The sequence below is a fragment of the Phyllostomus hastatus genome, unplaced genomic scaffold (assembly GCF_019186645.2).
Source record: "Phyllostomus hastatus isolate PE091 unplaced genomic scaffold, TTU_PhHast_1.1 phas_contig_148, whole genome shotgun sequence".
Classification (NCBI taxonomy): Eukaryota; Metazoa; Chordata; class Mammalia; order Chiroptera; family Phyllostomidae; genus Phyllostomus; species Phyllostomus hastatus.
The window spans coordinates 5,639,196-5,655,939 of record NW_025333607.1 but is presented as its reverse complement, the minus strand read 5'-3'; the positions used below and the strand labels follow the sequence as shown (position 1 = coordinate 5,655,939).

Genomic DNA, 16,744 nt, shown 5'->3' with positions numbered 1-16,744 from the left:
CCCAGGTCAGAGCTGCTGTGAGGGAAGGTGGAGACGTTGTCCGGGGCCTTGTGGGTGGGGTGGGGTGTCAGACGAGCCCAGAGGCCAGGGCAAGGGTGGGAAAAGTGTGACGGATGGCAGAGGGCTCAGTGCCCCCCAGCTGGCCTGGTTGGGCTGCATTTATGAGAGTGGAGGGGACATAACCGACATGTGGGGGCCTGGTGCCGGCCGCGGAAGGGACTCGGCTCTGCATGGATGCCTACGGCAGACTGACCGAGAGAAGGCGCTTTGCTGGCTCACGCAGGGAGTGCGGGGGCTTGGTTCTTCTCTCGTGGAGCCAGTAAATACCACATGACTGCCGTGTGTCTCTCACTGTGCCAGGAGCTCTGGACCCAGCAGTGAGCAAGATGTCCTTGTGTCTGCTCTTAGGGGCCTGGACATTTATCATCCTGACTCTTGCAAGGGGAGGGGTTATGCTGCAGTGAAGCAGAGAAAATTAACACACAGTGTTATATACAGTGGCTATATATATATACAGACATTACATACAACACCTATATATAGTATCTTATATATAACACCTGTATATTCAGTGGCTATATATATATTTAAGTTCCCTCAATATCCCAGCTTTCAGGGACTGTGACCAGCATGTAAACCAATGTGCAGTGCCCTCGCCCATCCCTGTCCCCTTACAGAATGTCCCTTTGTCCGTATAGCCAGCCTAGCTGCTCCGTGACTTGTCTCAGCCCCCCTTTGGTTAGAATTCCTATGACATTGTCGGTTTGCCTGTGGATGGAGCCAGGAGACTCAGGCTTCCCCTAGGACACAGCCGCTCCAGGAGTTGCCATGCTGGAAATGGCATTTGGCAGTGACCACGTAAGGGGGGGGGTACCCTGTGGAGCTATGGAGACGGAGCTCATCGTAATCGCCCGGAATTGGTCCATGTCTTCTCGAGAGCGATCTCCAGGGAGGACAGAGGTGCTCTTGGGTTCTGCCGGGGCGGGGTGCAGTGGCTGAGAGAACTCGGCTGGGACCCCTTCCCTCCAGGTACCATTAGGTGAATCGCTGACATGGATGCGGCCCTGAAAACAATCTGTAACTTACGAGTTTTCTTCTTTCCCCCCTCTGGCCAGGAATTGTACATCATTTCCGCAGAACTTGGAGAAAAATGCGAAGCCATAGGCCAGAAGTTACTGTACCTGGAAGACCAGCTTCATGTGGCGATCCAGAATCACGATGAAGATCTCATTCATATCCTTTCCATCTCGCAGACTCAGCGTCCGCCAGGTTCTTTGTAAAAACAAGTCTTAAAAAATTCACAGGGGTTCCGTGCCTCAGCGCGTGGACACCAATCGATACTGTGGGTATATCTGGTTCACCATACCTCAGGTGGCTGTGGCTATACAGTACGTAATGTTTTCTCTCTCGTTTTTGTTAGGTAATTCAGCATTTTTGATGATGAAACCCATTAAAAATTAGCCACGGTTCAACACGCTCACAGTGAGACCCAAGCGGACCGCAGTGTCGGGGTGTTACACCGGGTTCGTGGGGCTCAGAAGGTTGTAGGTCCCAACTGGCTCGGTTTTCCAGGGGTTCTTTCAATACTAAGGAACCCAAATCCGCGTTTGGTTTTCCGTACCATAGAATTCTGCCACGTGACAGGCAGCGGCGGATGACACCTAACAGGACTCAGTGTGTGATTTCTGCGCGATTTCTTCTCGCACGGGACTCGGTGTGAGGACACACGGCTTAGGTGTGCACCCGAGTGCAGCAGTGTGCCCCATGGCGATCTGTGGGTGCCGTCACCCTGTCGCCGGCCATTTCCTTCAAGAGCAGATGGAGGGTGCACAGGTGGATGAAGGACGGGCGGCCCCATTCTGTATCTTTTCAGTTGTTTATTTAGTCACAGGTGACACTGCAGATAAAAACACTCCTCTGTTCATGCACCCTCCCTGTTCAATAGTGTGCCTCTTATGAGATGCATTTGTGCGAAATGGCGCTGTTTTGGTCTTTGCTTCTCATTGCTATCTCACTCCTCAGAATTCCAGTTCTTACCATGCCTTATCTTGGGTGCGTGTGTGCGTGTGTGTGTGTGTGTGTGTGTGCGTGCACACGCAAGTGGCCTTGGGTGGCCAAGGATTAGTCTTATTCATAAGCATTAAGACCCACAGTTTAATGACGGATCCAACACTGTTTCCTTCCTCATTATAACCTTAAATCTTTGACCTTGTTCATTAAACTTAGCAGGAAGTTCTCTCAACTTAATTGGCTATTATTTTCACATGGTTCATGGTAGCTTTTAAAAGTAGACACTTTTAAAACTTTTAAAAGTACACTTTTTCTTCATGATTTCCCACCTCTTCTACATCTAGGATTCAAGCTATTAGGAAGTTGGCTGAGAAGCAGCAGAAAAATTTTTGTTTTGCATTTTTATTGATTCCACTTCCTGGAACGCACAGATGTGAGCACTGCTAAGGGGGCGTGGCCCCTGCAGATGGGGCAGGTGGCCGTGTGGCTGTGCATCTGGCAGCAGCATGTGCAGAAGGCCAGTGCAGGTGGAGGGCTTCCTGGTGGGGCTTTGCTCCGTGGGACGCCCCTCAGGCTGGAGAGGGAGCCAGGTAGCAGTTCCAAGACCTGCAGCCCCAGCCTGCATCGGTCTCTTGTTTAGAAATTTTCTAGAAGGTTAGCTTGCCCCAAGGCACTGGGTTTTCCCCTTCGTAGGGTTGGGGGGCGGGGAGGAGCCCTGGAGGGGGTGGAGCTATGTGTCTACAAGATCCCTTTAGTTTTCCCACGGCCTGTCCAGTCCGGTTCAGTTGCGGGAGCATCACAGATGGCGTATATGCCTCTTGGTTCATCAGCTTCCTTGTCTGTTACATCGGGCAGTAACGTGGACCTCCAGGGTTCTCAGCGGGGCTACATTCTGGAAGGATGTGTAACACAATCCCTTCACACAGCACGTGCTGGGTTTAGGCCGACAAGTGTCATCTCCAAGTCCATTTGCCTCCCTCTTCTCAGCGTTTATGTCACAAACTCAAACCACATCCCGTAAGAGGTTTCAAGACGAATTGATTGAACTATTTTGTAAAAATGCTTAAAGGAATTGATCAGTAACCACACGGTGGCTTCTATGAAAAGCCACTTAATTCTAATAAACTGCTGTGGATAGATGGGGATTGCTACCCCACCGGATCGTCGAGAAAGCTGAGGCTTAGAAGTGATGGGGCTGGTCCAAGGTCACTTCTAACCAGGGGCAGAATCCTGCAGCCACGAGCCCCGTGGTCCTACTTGGAGCATCAGGAGACAGCTGTGCCTCTAAGGACAGGGACAGGCCCACTCTGTGGGACACACAGTTACTATAAAACTTTGTAGCTACAGTGAAAAGCATTTCATTGAAGTCGTGTCTTTGGAGGGTTTTGCTGATCCTCACCGAGATAACTAGGGACATTCCGGGGCCGTGTCAGACCAGGGTCAGGGAGCACTGGTTTAGGCGCTGATGCCAACCCCTCCCCCCGAGATAAAATCTACACCACAGATGGATTTCAGCCCCCACTCGCCTCCAAAGCCCGCATTTGTTCCGTGTCACTGATGGAGAGTAAACACAAGGGAGGTAACTTCGAACTCACAGAAAGCGGCACTCCGGTTTGAGTGGAGTGTGGGGTCGTGGGACAGGTATTTACGAGACTCTGCAGAGGCAGGCCTTGCTCAAATGAGAACCTTTCTGGAGAGCCAGAGAAGCTGCTGGGGTCCTCCAGACAAACTCCAACGGGTTCGCGTTTCCGTTCTTGACCAGAGATACAAAGCTGGGTGTGCCTGAAAAGACACGCTTGCCATCAAAAGAAGTAACTGCGCAGTCGGGGCGCTGTTTCCCTCGGATTCTGCTAAGCGCCCTGTGCGACCCTCCAGAGCATTTGATGTGGCATGAACGTGACCAATGCGAGCCCACATCTGTAAGATTCCAGCCTGGGATGCTGGGACGCCCCTTCTTGCTGCGTCTGCATAAACTGTGGGAATGAGAAAGCATTGTCTGTGCGCATCCACAGAGTGGGTCCGGGAGTCAGCCGTGGGGGGGCTCTCCACACAGACCCCCTGGGCACCCTGACTTCACAGGGGGGCCACGGGCAGCCTGCTGGGAGTGTCCAGCTCTCAGGAAGGAGGCGGATCTGAGGAGGGGAGCAGGCCACGTCTCTTTGTCATCCTGAGAGGCTCCCTAAATCACACACCACCTGGCCAAGGAGCAGCGCCGACCCGTCAGCTACCGCGGCGGCGAGTGTCTGGGAGTTTGCAGGTTAACCGGCAAGCTGGCGTCAGAGAGGTGACTCACGCCTGGCGTCTGAGGACAGGCCCAGGAGGCGCGACAGTCAAGCCTGATTTCCGGAGCCTCAGGCCGAGAGTCTAGCACAGTTTCACAGTCGTCTGGGGTCCTAACGAGCAGTCAGGTTTTGAAAAACATTTCGAGTGTCTATGATGGCTGCTTCGCGTTCCCATCGCTTTGACTGCCGCCATGTAGGTTCGGTGCACTTGGAAGCAGGGGTTTTCCTCACTTTTTCTTCTTGGACCCCTCACAGCACACTGTGAAGGAAAGAAGTGTGCCTAGGATTGGGACACTTCTGGAATATTTCAAGGCCCTCAGGGTAGATCTACCTGCCTCTGAGTCAGGAGAGGGACATCCTGCCTCTATCTCGGGCCTCACTCACAGCCGTGTCCGGAGAGCCTCCTGCAGTTCTGTTCTCCCCGCATACTTGGGATGCGTGGCACCCAGTCGATTCACTTTGGTGGCGTTTGCTGGCACGCGAGCACTCGGAGTACCTCCAGGGGCTTGTACCCACATCGCACGCCCTGAGCATCCCTGTTTGGTTCAGCATTCCAATTTGTAGCTTGATCAGACGAAAGTAACAGTCTGGGGGAGTTGCTCTGTCTCCTGGAGAACTTTTTCTGCTTCAAGAGCTAAGGGCTGGAGGGGGATCCGTGAGGATCATGGGTCTCCTCCACTCTCAAAGTTTATAGGTCAGAAAACCGAGACCCTAGGAGGTTGCTGTTTAAGGCGTTGTGTGTGCTGGACTGAGGCAGGTCTGGTGGCCATGGCCCTCTGGCGTGGCTGCCACCGATGGGAGTGGCGGGGAACAGGAAGCCTGGGTGAGGGTCTGGGCATGCGGCGTCGGCACCGGGCAGGCCTCACAAAGGGCACCCTGCACAGGCACCAAATCTGTGAAGCGGGGGCGTGGCGGGGGCAGGCTTCCCTCTCTGCTCTCGAGCAGCTGTATCCCTCACCTTTGGCTTTCCCTGAAGGTAAGTGTCCCCGGCCTGTTGGCCCCCGTGGCTGCTGATGTGAGGAAGCGCTTTAGCCGATGAGAAGCAGTTTCAAAGGAGGCCCTGTTATTTCTCTTTGAACCGAAGGGTCTCAGGTGGAAGTTAAGACCTCCTTCTGACTCGCTGGCTGAAATGATCTCTTGTCCACCCAACTGAAAGCACAACACTCAGTCATTTTCACGTATAAACAGAAGACCCCTTTGGAGGACTTGGGGGATCTTTGCAGACAGCCGCCCTAAATGACAGCATTGCCTTACCGCCGTGTTCCTGTGTGATCCCGGTGATTCGGGCTTTGCCGTCTTACCCCTTCACTGATTGCGAATCCTGTTGGTGCAAGTGCACTATCAAGGAGTTACACACTTGCTTAATACACGTGCAGTCTGTCTTCTGCTGGTGAAGAATGCTCTTGGGTTCCAAAGGGGTTTTAAAGATGTTGGCATGTCAGTTCTTGTGCCATTATTATAATGAATGTGTCATTTTTCTTAGATGCCACTGATCTCTGGTGGTGTATCTGTTGCAGGAAACTTTGTGCTCAGTGACAGAGGTTTCTATGGCACAGGCTTTCTCAGACTCAGTCAGATCTTACGTGTACTTAGATGTAGTGACTACCCCTGGCATTCCAACGTGGAGTTACTGTGTTTGCTCAGCTCTTGGACAAAAGTCAAGGTCAAATACATCAATAGCTTTCAACCATGAGCTTATTGGAATAGCAATGAGAAATTCTGATTCTAGTCCTACTCTACTACTTAGTAGGCTGAAGATTTTGGTAAGTTGTATCAAATGAGACGCAGTGAGAAAATGCTAGGAAAATATTTTTAAAAATGCATCATTCAATGTAACCCGTGGGTGCCTTTCTGCAGCCTGGATCTCTCCCCAGCCTCGGTTTCCTGTCTGCTTCCTACTCACCATCTCCACTTGGCTGACAAATGGGCTTTTCCAACTTGACACTCCGAAGTCAAATTCCTCCCCACATTCAGAAAACACCCCAGCTCATCCCCAGCCTTCTCCGTCTTGATGAACTGCAAGTGCGTCTTTCCAGTTCGTTGCTTTAGATTAAAACCTGGGAGTTGTTCTCCATGTGTTTCCCCTCTCACAGTGCTTGTCTGGTCTGTCGCCCTGTGCTGCTGGCTTTGTCTTCAAACCCTCCGGAGTCCGACCACCTCTCACCGCCAGCACTGCTGCCTCCTGGGTCCAGACTGTCTGGTCTGCGTTACTGCTTAGCCCCCTGGTCGCCATGCCTCTGCCGTGGCCCCTCCGTCTCTTACACACAAGAGCAGCCAGCGTGCTCACGTCCTGCCCTGCTCCCAGTCCCCTATCCAGTCTCTGTGTGTGCTCGTGTGGGTGTCCTGGGCTCCGCTCACAGGCACCGGAGCTCCACGATGGCAGGGACTGTGTGACTCCTGCCCTTCCCACGTCCAGGTCTCAGCACACAGTAGGAGCTCAGGAAGCATTTGACTACTTGCAGGAGTGCAGGGAAGAATGAAGAGACCTGTGCTTTCATCTCCCCAACTGCTTATGGTGAAATGTTCCAAGGGGGTTCTTTTAGGAACACATGGACCTAAACACGCAAGGGCGCACGTCCATGGCCAACGTGACTGAAGGAGGCAAAAGGGCTGCGTCTCCCTCCCAGGGTCAGCGCCTGCAAGTTCACCACCATGTCTCTCCAAGGCACTGTTCTGGCTGGAAACAACTTATGTTTCTCTCTCTTCTCTCTCTCTCTCTCTGGCAAAATTAGGGTCCTTGCCTACAAATTGTTCTGCAACACCCCACCCCACCCCATTTCACATTTTCTCCTGTTTTCTCTTCCACTTCAATATATTCAAAATGTTTTGGAGTTGCAGGCAGGTTGGTTCTCTTACTCATTTTGGTGATGATTATTGCCCCACGGGCTCTCTCCAGGAGGCTCCTGGGAGTTCTGGTGCCTGGCCCCGGTGAGAGCGGATGGCGTTTGCTGATCTGCTCTATTAGTAAACTAGCCTCCATTCTCTTGCTGTGCTCATAAGAGAAGAATACCTTTTTGACAAAGGTACAAGACTGCATTTTACAAGTGGGACTGTTAAAGTGGCAGGTGATCGGCCAGCCTCACAGAGTAGGCGGTCACGCCCTGGCATCGTGGCCTTCGGGCTCCTGCGGATGGGCCAGTGGGGTCTTGTGTGAGGGGCGGTGACGTTTCAGTTGTAGGACTCACTCTTCTTCTTTTGTGGCTTCTCGCTTTAAAACCCCTGGCCGTGTGTGTGTGTGTTCCGCCCAAGCCCGAGTTGGACGAGTTCTTTAAGAAGCATCGCGTTTGGGTTGCGTTTCTCTCCCTCAAAACCTTTGTCGTCGTTCAGCATATTACGAACAGGGGCGTGTAGTCCCAGGGCGCACGCCAGTGGTCATTAACTCTGAGGCGTTCGTCAGGATTCATAAACTGCCTAAGCTCTGGGCGTGCTCTTTGTAAACGTAGCATGACTTTGTGATCAGATTGCAGCTCGGTGTTCAGTCTGGGACCACTCAGGCTTCTGCTTGTGCAAAGTCCTCTGTGTTTTCACTAAACAGCAGCAGAGCCGTCCTGAGAAATGGAGGAAACGAAGCTGTTAAAAAACATCAGATTCTTTCTTCCTTGCACCCCCTTCACACTACCCTCCTTCCCAAGTTCAGGTGCAAGGAGTGAGCCATCGTAGTAAATGTACATAAATGACACAAATGAGGAAGCCTGGTGAAGCTCCAGGAGGATGAAAGCTGCCAAAAGCTTTTCAGGGTGGTTCAGCATTTTCGCTTAAGAGAGGGTCATTTGCATAATACCCAGGATCCTCTGGCATTTCTTTCTTTTTCTTTTTTTTTAAAGAGAAACCTTTGTACATCCTAACCTGAGGTTGTCTTTTTCTCCTGACATTGCGCTGACATTGTCCTTAAATAGAAGAACACTGCAGTGCAGACTGTGAGAGGGGGCATCTCTGCAGGCTCCGTTCCCCACAGCTCTGCGTTGTCTCCGTCTCCGATCCGGTCTGACCCCGCGTGACGACTGACAGATGTTTCAATGGTGGAAAGATATCTCTCTGTTTCACCTTCGTTCCTCTGGGATGAGGTCCGGTTAGCGTGCTGGTTACATGAACAGACTCAGCCCCTCCCTCGTCCTGCGTTGGCATTAGCGTTGTTCCCACTGCGGGCACAGCGGGGAGGAGCAGAGGGTCCCGAGGGACAGCCAGAAAAGCCGCCCCTGGGTGCCTGCTCCCCAGCTCAGACACCCGGCAGACGGCCCACTTCCTGAGGGAGGGACAGCCCCAGTTGCCCCCCGTGGCCCTGTGCTGAGCTCCCCGTGATTGTTCCCGCTGCCTCGGCGGCAACTCTGCAGGTTAGGGGACTGAGACCCCAACAGTTTAAGGAAGACACACTGACCCGGAAGAGGCAGGCTCCCTGCATTCTGTCAAATCTCCAGCCCCCGAGGGGCTATTTTACAAGTCCCTGCGAGTTTAGTAACACGTGGCAGCTGATTAGAAGCCACAGGGGTTTAAAAGTCATTGTTTCGTAAGAAAACTGAGATGCAAAGTGATGTACAAGTCCACAAGGCTGGCCGATGGCCGACAGGGACCGTAACTCACGACTTGGAGCCTGGACCTGTGGGGGCCGCAATACCCGGATGTATCGGGGAGACTCTGGTCCCCGGCCTCCTGGCCTTTGCGCTGCCAGAGCATGTGCTGTGGCGGTGCCCCCCCACCCCCGGCCCCAGCTGGGGGCTCGGCGGGAGTCACTGCCACACAGGCCATGTCTCATGGAGCGTCCCAGGTGGCCCCCGTCTCAGTCTAAGAGCTGACGCTTCCGTTTCCTTTTTGAAACCTCACTTGAGATGAAGCCGCAGGCCTTGTAGAAATCGCAGTACCTCTTCAAGGAAGTGTAAAATGCGTATTAATATTTAATTCCTACGATCGGTGAGAACCTGAAGCTGCCATTCCACGGCAGCACCCTTCCGCTTCCAGCCGGCGTGCACGCCCCCCGAGGCCCCCCGGGGGCTGCGGAGGGTCGCTGTCGCCTCCCGCATGTCCCTTAACGAGGGCGCACAGTGTCTCAGGAGGGAGCTGCAGATGGTGAAGGACACTCTGCAGGCCATGATCCTGCAGCTCCAGCCAGCGAAGGAGGCAGGAGAGAGAGAGGCGGCGGCTTCCTGCGTGACGGCTGGTGCCCTGGACGCGCTGCCCGAAGCGTGCGGGGCAGTGGAAGCAGGGTGAGTGACTGTGCGTCCCCTGAGAACCCTCAGGGGTTGCTCTCGCCTCCCCGCCCCCCCCCCCCGACCTCTCACCCGTGTGCCTGGGCCAGTGACGGGGACATGGGGCGCGAGGTCTCCCAGCACGACGGTGGCCCGGGCCGCTCTCCTGGGGCTGAGACGGGCCCACAGGGGGAACGTGCGGGTGGCGGGGACCACTGGCCCGATTTCCTTCTACCAGTCACTTGGGGGCACCTTTCCTGTGTCGATAATGGGAGGACATGGACAGCATTTGAAAATGTTTTCACCTCAGCCCCCTTTAGACAGAAGTTGGGGTGAGTTCTCCGGAAAAAGCACCTCTTTTCCTGTACAATTGTGCTTGCTGTGGCAATTGAAATGTCTTCTGAGTTAAGACCCTATAAAAAGGAAACCAAACGTAGATGTAGCTCCCACCCTACCTGTGTCACTATCCTCCAGGTGCATTATATAAGGTGCTAATTAACCCCAGCAACTGGCATGAACAGCTTTTCCCATCACGGCCCCTGTGATGAGAATTCACTGCAATCTCAAATTCACATAAAAAATTCCACGAGATACCTTTCGGGTAACAGCCTACCTGTCAGGGGGTGTGCGGCGTTTCCGTTTTCTGTGTGGCAAAGCCTGTCCCCTGGGGGCTGTCGGGATGTTCTAAAATGCTCCAAGGGCGAGTGCAGGAAGGGAGCAGGGGCGGGAGTGGCTGAGGCCATGCGAATGAACTTTTGAGCCTCCCTCCCTCCCTCCTGAACCCGGTTCATGCAGTGTCGGATGGGACACTGGTGTAGAACCTTCGGTGCAGCGCAGTGCTCGGTAAGGCAGGACAGCGCTTGGCTAGGCAGTGCGGCACTCACTAAGACGACGCAGTACTTAGTAGGGCAGTGAGTGCTCGCTGGGACAGTATAGCACTCACTAGGGCAGTGCGGTGCTCAGTGATACCATGCAGTCCTCTGTTAGGGGGGCGTCAGAGCCCCTCCCTGCTGAGGCAGCTATAAAACAGGCTAAGTCCAGTTCAGCAGCACCCCCCACAGTGCATGGGGGGAGGCGGCCTCCCAGAGATGCTGCACGAACATGGAATCCTCCCTGGTTGAGGACGTTTGGGAAACGCCCCGGGCCGTAATTGCCACCTGGAGAGCCACGGAGCACATGGGCGCACTGGTCCATGGGGGGGCTTTGGAAAAAGACCCTGTGATTTTTGTCTGACCCCATACTTCCCGAGTCTGATGGATCACAGATTTTTTTTCGTTTTAACCCTAATAGCCCACCAAGTTAGTGTTACACAGCGCTCTCCGCAGGGGGCGTGGCCAAGTGCTGATTTACACCCTCAGAGAGAGAGAGAGAGAGAGAGAGAGAGAGAGAGAGAGAGAGAGAGAGAGTTTTTGAGCCCAAACTCAGACTCCTGCACAGCAGTGACTTTCCATACTTGCCACGTTTCGGAGACCATTGATCTGTCTTTCGAACTCTTCTGTTCTTCTGCTCACAAGATGCGTGATGCTCCTGCCCTCACGAGGACGTGTAGACACGAGGCGGTTTCTGTCATTTCCTGCCGTCCCGCTCTTGTTTCCAGAAGGCAGCTGGCGCTCCGCTAGCCTCCCGTGCGGCACCCCGCTCTGTCCCCAGTCGGGAGCCGCCCCGCGGAAGCCAGCGCTTGGCCAGTCTCCAGGGAACAGAGCAAAAGCAGCCTCTGAATTCGCTGATGGTGTTTCCCGCAGTCTTTCCTTGAGCATTTTTGAAAATATTTAATGCATTTTAATAATAAGTACAATTAATTTTTCCCAGGAATTCTTGGTCTTCCAGTGATGAACCGAATCCCTGAGTTAGTTATAATGACCTCTAAAAATGGTCAGTTACTAGTCACGTGGCACTCAGAGTCCTCACACATTGAATTAATTCCAGGGGACAGGAGTTGGGAGAGTTGGGGCTGACCCTAGTGCCAATAACGAATCCTTCCTTTGCCCCGTGTCATTTTAAAAAGCCCCCAGACACAAGACGCCTTTCGGGTCGCTAACTCGGGTGTTTTTGCATCACTCAAACCCTCGTGGGTGTCCTGTGAGGCCACGGCGTGTTGGAGCGCTCTGCAGGCTAATGGCTGCTCTGAGCGGGCCCCGAATAAGGGCTCTCCCACTAGCGCCCACCCCTAGCGGGCGGCGTGCTCTTTTCCTGGCTGAGATGCCCGACCACGGGGAAGTGCCGGGCAGGCACGCGCTGCTCTCCCCAGCTGCTGCCATTCCTCTGCCGTCTCTGCTGGTCTCGCGGCAGCCGGGAAGCCAGCCCAAGGCCGGAGACCTTCCTCTGGCCGCACGGCCTTCTCAGGGCAAGCCCCCTCTCTTCGGCCACTGTGGCCCTGGAAGACCTGGGTCTGGGTGTCTCCACCCATGATACAGGGGAGTTTTTGCCAGGAAAACATAAATAGAAATGAATGTTTGAACTTAAAAGCAACGAGACAAGGACAACAACAATTGAAGCTTTTGTAGAGACAGCCAAGACTGTGAGTGAAAGCGCAGACTGAAAACGATGACTTTAGAGTCTGGTGTCTCTGTGATGACGCGGCGCGACGATAAACAGTGTGTCCCACTGCGTACCAGGTGGGATGCTGGCGTTTCAATGGCTGCCCAGTTACCTTGCACCAGCCTGAGTCGGGGCATGTCCCCAATCAGCAACAATCCCAGTTCCTGCAAACTTCTTGAAGCTGGTGTGGCTCAGTGCATTGGGCATTGCCTGCAAACCGAAAGGTTGCCGGTTCAATTCCCGGATAGGGCACATGCTTGGGGGTGGGGGGCTGCAACTGGGGGTGTGCAAGAGGCAACCAATGGATGTTTCTCTCACACATCCATGTTTCTCTCCCTCTCCTGTCTCCCTCCCTTCCCCTCTCTAAAAATGAGCGAAATCTTTAAAAAAAAAGATTAAAATGATCTTTCCCCAAACTGAACAGGTATGCAGGATGGGAGACTTTCCTTCCTCTGCAGCCGGCCTGGTCTCCCCACCCCGTGGGAACATGTCAGGGCTCACGGGTCTGCACTGGGGGTGTCCTGAGCCCTTTTAACCAGTGTCCCCTTAATTTTCATGTCAGCCTCAGGAGGTAGGTGCTGGAGATGATGGTGCTGAGCCTTGGGAGACCGATGGACTTTCTCCAAGATGCGGGGCTGGTCAGCGGCTGAGCGAGCGTAGCAGAGAAGGCGGGGCGCTCTCAGCGGGGGCCCTTCATAAGGTCCCTTCGGTGTCTTTTTGGGACCTCGAGCTGTGGAGCTTATTTGTTCACATAAGGATGCATGGTCACCTCAGGACCCTGTCCTGAGAGCCGGAGAAACTGAGCCCGGCAATCCTTGGCTTCCCACCCGCAGCAGGACCCCGCTGTTCTGCGGCCGTGACGTCCAGGCTCAGACCGGCTCCTGCACACCTGCCCACCGCCACCGTCCTCACCGGCCGTTCGTTCTGCATCAGCCTTGGAAGCCGTGCCAGCAGCCACCGCGGCTGCCTGAGCCTGGATGGGTTTCCTTGACAAGCCCCATCCACCTGGTGGGGTTCAGGAAGCATGTGAGAAAGCAGCCCTGTGCATCTTGGTCCACACAGGGTCTTGGAAATGCAACCTAATGCTTCGATTTTGAACGTCCTCGCCTTTCCTAATCTTTGGATTTTGTCGTGTAATTTATTGCTTCATGCAGTTGACTTTCTCTCACATGAAATCCAAACCGATATCCATGTCAGGGTGCACCTTTAACTTTGTGTGTGTGTGTTCCGGAGTGTAACAGGAAAAGCTGGTCAGGTTCATTCATCTCATCTTTTTGTGTAATTGCACGGTAACTTACATCACACAGAACATCTCTAATAAAGCGATGCTTCACAATGGCGTATGTGTTTACTTTCAGGCATCAGCCAATCAGAAAATAATGTAGTTTTCTCTTCCAGAGCCTTTGATTGAGGAAATTGAAAATAACATTAGCAGTTATGTGGGAAAAAGCCAAGCCAAACGTGCCCACCGACACCACTGGCAAATTCTGCTGGAGATACTGGCTAACTCAGGCGAGGAAAAGAAATGCTGGTTACAATCTGGGAAGGAGGAGGTACATTAATACTCACTGGGGACATTCACTGCGGGCTAGAAAACCTAAGAGCACTAACCGAATGTTTTTATACCATTAACACAACTAGTGACAAAAATCAATAGGTTTTATATACACAAAAAATAACCCAAAGATAAAAGGTAAGAAAAGACTCTATTTTAAATAACAGAAATAAAGAGCAAACGGCTAGAAATAAAATTAACTTTAAAATGTAGAACTCTTCGATGAAGAACATTGTAAGGGAAAGGGCTCAAGAGAAGAATTTAATAAACAGAAGGACGTCAGGTGTTCTGATAGGAAGTCGTCATTCATTGTCAAATCTCCGTACGTTAGTTCGTAAATGGGACCTGATCCCGACTGAGGCACAGGTGTCTAGGCTTGTCCAATCAGCTTCCTCGGCTTCACTTCCTGGCAGTTCCTCAGGTGGGAACGTGAACCACAGATGCTCTCACGCATGTGCAGAGTTGCAGGCGTGCGTCATCCCGTTAAATTAATAGGAGGCCACTGGGCTGAGGTGGCTCCAATGCCGGGGAGGCCGACGTGAGCAAAGCAGAGCAAAGCGGGAGCCTGAACACGTCTTCAGGGACTTGAAATCGAAACCTGAGGACCACCAGTCACAAACATTCAACCGGCTGAGAACCGCAACCAATCACTCACTCCCTTGCTCTCTGCCTTTTCTCTTTGAAGGTCGTGGGCTGCTCCCAACCACTTCCAGGTTGGCACTGCCCTGTTTGAACTGGTTTTTGCTCAGATGAACTCTTAAAATGTCCAGTATGCCTCAGTTTACTCTTTAACAGTCCCATGCTTTGCAAGAGCAAAATGGGAGCCAACCTAAATGTTCACCGAGTGCAGACTGTCAGGACACTTTTACACTACGGGGTGCTTTGAAGTTGCTGAAACCGTCCTTCTCTGCACGTTGGCCTGGGCCTGCAGAGACAGGGCTGGAAAGGGACCCAGGTAGGTGGCCAGGGGAAAGGGGGCAGCCAGGATAGTCACTTTTTCTGTACTGAATTCCTCTTTTAAAAAATTTGGTATCAAGTACTTCTGTTTCCTTATTTAGAAAATAACATAAATTAACTTCTTTAAGTGAAAGCCGTAATCATGGAGGCTGGGAGCATCTGGGACATGGGCCCAGGTCTCCTGGGTCCCAGGCGGGCCTCACACCCTGTTCAGCACCTAGTATGTGCCCAGCATGGTGCTGGGCTCCCAAGGTCCTAACCAGCTATGACATGCAACGATCCAATGATTTGAAGGAAAGTAATTACCGTTGTCATTGTAACTACCATCATTTCAAAGACATTTCTTAAATGACTGTGTCTGGTGGTTTAGCACCACAAATCCAGCCCTTGCTGGGGCCCCAGTTCCTTCCCGGGTGTGGGTGTCTGATGACGTCTCCTTCCTTTGGACCCCAGAACACAGAGCCCCCTAGGTTGGCTGTGTGGGCAGAGTGGGGAGTGGGGAAACGGAGTCATACCTGTCTCTCATTGTCCCTTAGGAGCTACGTGCTCCACCTGTCATTTATTCAATTAAGCGTGCTTTTCAATGCACGTGTTGCACACATTTGCACACTATAGACAGGGGGTCATGACAGGCGGCAGTGCAAAGGGCAGTGGGGAAGCGGCTTTGCCTCCCTCGTTAGCACTGTAACCCGGAAGGACTTCTTGACGTTTCTGCCCTTTTTCCAAGAGTTTCAAAAGTGACTGTTTGCCACGAAGCTCCCGCCCATCAACAGACACCTTCCCTCCCCACGGTCTCCTCATTCATTCGCTCGAGAAACGTTTTTGGGTGTCCTTCTATAAAAACTGCTCTTCCTGTAGATGCACGAATTTATGAGCACAGAGGTTAAAAATCTTAGGGAAACTTATCTGGCAAGTAATGAAAATGATAAATTATTAGACTATATACACATAAGCACATACAGACACACATAGAGACACACATGCACACAGAGACACACAGATGCACATGCACATACACACACGCACACAGACCCACAACAGCAGTTGGGCTAATGTTGACCAATCGTTATTTATTATCTTGTGTTTCCTGTATGATTTGTATTTGGAAGAACAACATGGAAAGGAAGCTTTGTGAAAAGATTCATCTAGAACCCACTATCTTCATTCTTCCAGCCCTGGACCGTACAACAATGTAAACCGTAGCCAGCATGCTTTTTATTCTGCTGTTTATGTTTGACGTTGTGTTCTTTTCCCCTTTGCAATGTAATCATTACGGTCATTGTATTTATGGCTGCATAATATTTACTCCATCAAATTGACCTGCCGTAACGTCGATACTCCTCTGTAATTGGGTGTTAAACCTGTCCAGTGTTTTGCTGTTATAGATAAAGCTGCTATGACACCTTTATGTGTTCAGCTTTTTCGTTCCTTTGAATTACATGCCCAGGAGGAGTTCCCAGGAGTGGGGATACCAGAACAAAAGGCAGGGAACAGTGCCACACTGGCATTAGGGAGAGAATGGGGGTGGGGTGGGAGGTGATAACCAGCCCCTTCCCCTGCGGGGGGAATCCCCCACCAAGTACGGGGCAGCCCGATGGACCGTGTGGTGTTCCTCCCCTTGTCATGAACGTATCCACAGTAACCGCGTCAGGCAGGCCACAGCGGTGCCGTTCCCACTGTTCAGAACGAGTGGTGTCTGCTTGGCAGGTGCATTTCAGTGGTTTCCACCAACGGCGCTATCGGTCTGTGCCCACGCTGTTTGGTCTCCGGATGAAGAATGTGGGGTCCTGCAGATCCAGGGTTCAAAGGCCAAAGATCTGGACTGAAGTCACTTCCACTTGCCAGCTGTGTGACCCTCGGCCGACCACTTGTCTCCTCGGTCCTTGAACGCCTGCCCAGTGAAGTCGCTAATCATGAAGCCTGTCTTTCCTGATTGTGGAGGAGCTCAGAGACATCAATGTGAATGAAAGGCTTCTAAAACACAAAGCAACATCTACAGGCAATTAAAAATGAGGAGACTTGCCCTGGCTGGTGTAGCTCAGTGGATTGAGTGTGGGTCTGCGAACTAGGGGGTCACCGGTTCGATTTCCAGTCAAGACACAGGCCTGGGTTGTAGGCCAGGTCCCCAGTAGGGGGCACTTGAGGGGCGACCACACATTGATGTTTCTCCTCTCTCTCTTCTTCCCTTCCCTTCTCTCTAATAAATAAAATCTCATTACTGC

At 52.5% G+C, this 16,744-nt stretch overlaps 1 protein-coding gene across 3 annotated transcripts in view; it reads left to right on the top strand.

Moving 5' to 3' along the window:
• DISC1 (DISC1 scaffold protein) overlaps positions 1–15,911 on the top strand; it is a 262,910-nt gene extending 246,999 nt beyond the window's left edge. For all 3 annotated transcript variants that reach the window (XM_045817203.1, XM_045817186.1, XM_045817193.1), the window contains 3 exons: positions 1,116–1,233; positions 9,328–9,490; positions 12,573–15,911. In XM_045817203.1, coding sequence (XP_045673159.1) covers positions 1,116–1,233; positions 9,328–9,490; positions 12,573–12,585 — 294 coding nt within the window. In that variant the 3' untranslated portion in view covers positions 12,586–15,911. The remainder of the gene's footprint in view (positions 1–1,115; positions 1,234–9,327; positions 9,491–12,572) is intronic.
• The last annotated feature ends 833 nt before the right edge of the window (positions 15,912–16,744 follow it).